The following is a 3,488-nucleotide window of genomic DNA, read 5'->3' on the forward strand; positions in this document are numbered from 1 at the left end:
GGCTCTCCGCCGCCCTTCGACGGAAAATTCCTCACTAATGCCTCTTTATGTCCCGGCCCCGAGGGTGTGGGAGTCTGTGCATTTCAAGCTCAAGGGAAGGAAATGTCACCTAATACGTTTTATAATCCATCCGATCGTTTTGCTCCCGCGTGATTGGTCTAAACGCCGCATGTGACTGAATGTCTCCCAGCTAAAACTAGGTGATATCCGAGAATATCACCGAGGCGATACTCCCCAATTATCAAACCTTACGTTCACTGCGACAAGTCTTCGTTTCAAACTTAATTCAAGATGAAAGAGGGTTTTGTGGTTGTTACAGGAGAAGGGAAATCTCTATTTGTTCATTAAGTCGTACTAGAGAGCACTCAAAAGAAAACATTCCACGCTACGTACAGTAAGCTTTTCGCTCACTGTTTACAGTTTTCCCCGAGCTTCGCTCTCGGAAAACTGTTCGCATCTTGGAATAGATAATTTCCGCATCTTGGAATAGATAATGTCCGCAGACAAAAATATCCGCCGAGTAGAGGCTATTGTTTATCTCTCTTTCATATAGTCATATTTTTGTGTGCACTAATAAATCAACAATACCATGACCCCCCTATAGGACCTGACCTATTTCCTGTCAAGTGGCAGTGAGTTCTTACTCGTCCTCATTTGCTCTACGGAAGTCGTTGTCCTTAAATTTGTGGAATCTAAAGAAAGGACTGGATCGTCCTAGATTGCTCATCGGAGGATTTAAACAGTTCACTACTGTTCTTCCTGGCAGCAGCTAAGCCGCTAGGGTGAGTATTAAGGCGAATATACCAGCTTAGACTGTGTCTACAATCGGAACTTCATCGACGATTACTCGGCTTAACCTTGGGCGAGATCTTGATGGAATGAGGCCTATCTGGCAGTGTACTCAAGGTTTTTATTGTACTGAGTTTAAATTTTCGTGGATTTCGAATAGACTAGGAGTTCAGAGTTACTTTCATACCAGAGAAAGGAAACGTCTTCGAGTACTTCCGTGTGTTCACTTGTAGCGTCTAAGTTCGATGGTTAGGTTGTCATTCAAGAGTTCGAGATTGTGTCATATTCAAATGTAGATTTCATTATCTGGAGGAATTTGATTGACTTGATCAATATAAAGTCTTACGCGTTTCTCTTCATTTTCTGATGTAAATTAATGTTCGCTAGATAATAATATAATAAGCGATCAATTAGTACATACAACAACTGTACCATGATCTTTGCCCAAAGTAATATTTTATCCTCGCTTTCGAATGTCTTCCCTCGCGTTCCATTCCATACAATGTACATCCCATCTAGTTCAGATACAGCAATCGTGCGCATTTAAACAATTGTGTAATAATTTCATTTACAGTGGAACTCGTTATACCTATATAATATTTTATTATCTGCAGGTAGAGGCCAGAGGGCCTTCTGACCCACAATGTCGAGTAACTCAAATCGGGTTGGTATCTCTTTGTGGATCAGTGATCTGTTTAAACTAATTCATGCAAGTAGATTTGTTCAAAAAATATTCTTGATGGTTTGTTATTACAAATCAGTGGTGTTAAGTTTATTGTAATTTCTTCTATTATTCTTGAATCTTGGGGGGTATGTTAGTTTTCTGTTTCCAATGCAGATTGTATTGCCAGAAGATTTGATTAAAGGCGCTACCGCACTGTTTTTCCTTGAAGGAAAACCTTGACCGAAACTTACTAAGTTCACCATTAGTTAATCCTGTTTTTATCTTCATCCTTAGCAGTTGCTTTTCCATTCAGCTTGTTATAGTCCCTCTTATTTATCAAAATTTTACAATCACCTCTAGGTTTGAGGTAGTTTTGCATGATACAAGTCTCAGAATATCATTTTGCAGCTGCTTTACAATGGCGGCTTGTTTTTTGGCCATTGTAGCTTTATTGCATGTTTCAGCATCATCATTTTCTTCTTTCTTGGTGAGACTTATTTTTCAGGCTCAAGTTTGTTTATTCTTTAATGTTATCCTCTCTCCATTTTTTCTTTTCATCTCTCTTTCTCCCTCTTTGTTTTAGTACCTTGCAGGAATTACATAATAAGTTATAATAACCACAAGATATCCCCATACCATAACAGTTTGTGTCCTTTTTTCATATTTAGACAGTTCTGATGGGACTTAATGGCTGATAAGATGCTGGACTTAATTTTACTGACTCTATAACCTAAAGGGGATATGAAGCCCAATCTTGAACCAGTTTTAAATTGTATCTTATAGCTGAAATAGCTATGTCTTTGGGCTCAACCTCACCTTGAAAAATTGTTTTATACCATGTTTTGACTCAGTAGCATCACTGCTCTGAAAATTGATGGTGGTGGTTAATATTACGCGATTAATATTCAACAGCTGCTAATTGTTTTGAGCTGATGTTTTTACAGCCTTCAAAGCAGGATAAAGGAAACTTAAAATCAAATTTTCTTGTAAATAAGAAGTAGTGAATGAAAATAAATACTGAGACTTATCTTATTCCTCTGAAGCTAACTAGAAATGGATACAAATAAAATGGCAGTTTTAGGCTTCGTTTTCCCTTTAACAATTGGCTAATTTTTGTATTTTCAGGTACCCTGGGCACAGGGAACTGAAGTGGAGGGTAAATACCAGTTTAGAGGACGGACAAGAGAGGTAGGCTTTATGCTCTTGAATACTTGAAACACATTCCATAAGAAATTAGAAAAAAAAAGATAATGTATCATGTGGTACTTAATATACATGTAGTTGTAGGTATAAAAATTCTATTTTTAAAGAATTAAAATGTGCTCTCCTTTATTTAGGATCTTCCTTTTGAGAAGGGCGAGATCCTTTGCATTGAAAGTGTTACGCGGGTGAGTAGGGGAACATGCATGCTTCCACAGTTATATCAAAAGAACACAATACATTATTATGAACAACTTTGTACAAACATTCAGTGAAGGATGTTTACCCATGAATTATCAAGACCATCTGTATCATTTATCACTATGAATTCTCTGTCTCTGTAGTGAAAACTCATTTCTTTTAAAACTTAATTCTATCTAGAAGCGTGTTCTTGCATTCATGTTGTTTGTAGATTATTGTATTCAAAATACTAAATGTGTTGGTTCAACTTGCACTGTTTTAAGAAGCAGCTATTTAAGGTATTTATAACAATATTTACACTTTTGGCTACTTTATGCGAGATGGACATGTTGTGAGAATTCCAGGACAATGGCCTCATCAAGGCTACTGATTGTGTTATGTTCTCAGTTCAGACAATATTGTAATAGTAAAAATGCCACAGAGTAACAAAATTTTAGCTTATTGAAACTTGTCTTTTTGTGCAACGATTTCTGACTGTTGCCAAAATAATGTAATCATTGGCAACCTTTGCCAAGTAAGAAATATCTTTTTTTGCTTTGTTTTTGTAAGTTAGATTGATAAAATCTTTCTATATTAGTTGTTGTATTATGAAATATTATATGGCCTGAGTATGTGATGCCTATTTTTCTAGCAT

The 3,488-nt window shown here is 36.6% G+C and overlaps 1 protein-coding gene across 1 annotated transcript in view; it reads left to right on the forward strand.

Annotated features, from left to right (window-relative positions):
* The first annotated feature begins 600 nt into the window (after positions 1-600).
* Positions 601-3,488, forward strand: part of LOC113683473 (tyrosine-protein kinase CSK) — a 14,129-nt gene continuing 11,241 nt past the window's right edge. Inside the window, exons 1-4 of the mRNA XM_027200719.2 lie at positions 601-782; positions 1,404-1,453; positions 2,579-2,641; positions 2,791-2,841. Of these exons, the coding sequence (XP_027056520.2) occupies positions 1,433-1,453; positions 2,579-2,641; positions 2,791-2,841 (135 nt within the window). The 5' untranslated portion in view covers positions 601-782; positions 1,404-1,432. The remainder of the gene's footprint in view (positions 783-1,403; positions 1,454-2,578; positions 2,642-2,790; positions 2,842-3,488) is intronic.

Source organism: Pocillopora damicornis, chromosome 4 (assembly GCF_964200805.1).
Source record: "Pocillopora damicornis chromosome 4, jaPocDami1.2, whole genome shotgun sequence".
NCBI classification, from domain to species: Eukaryota; Metazoa; Cnidaria; class Anthozoa; order Scleractinia; family Pocilloporidae; genus Pocillopora; species Pocillopora damicornis.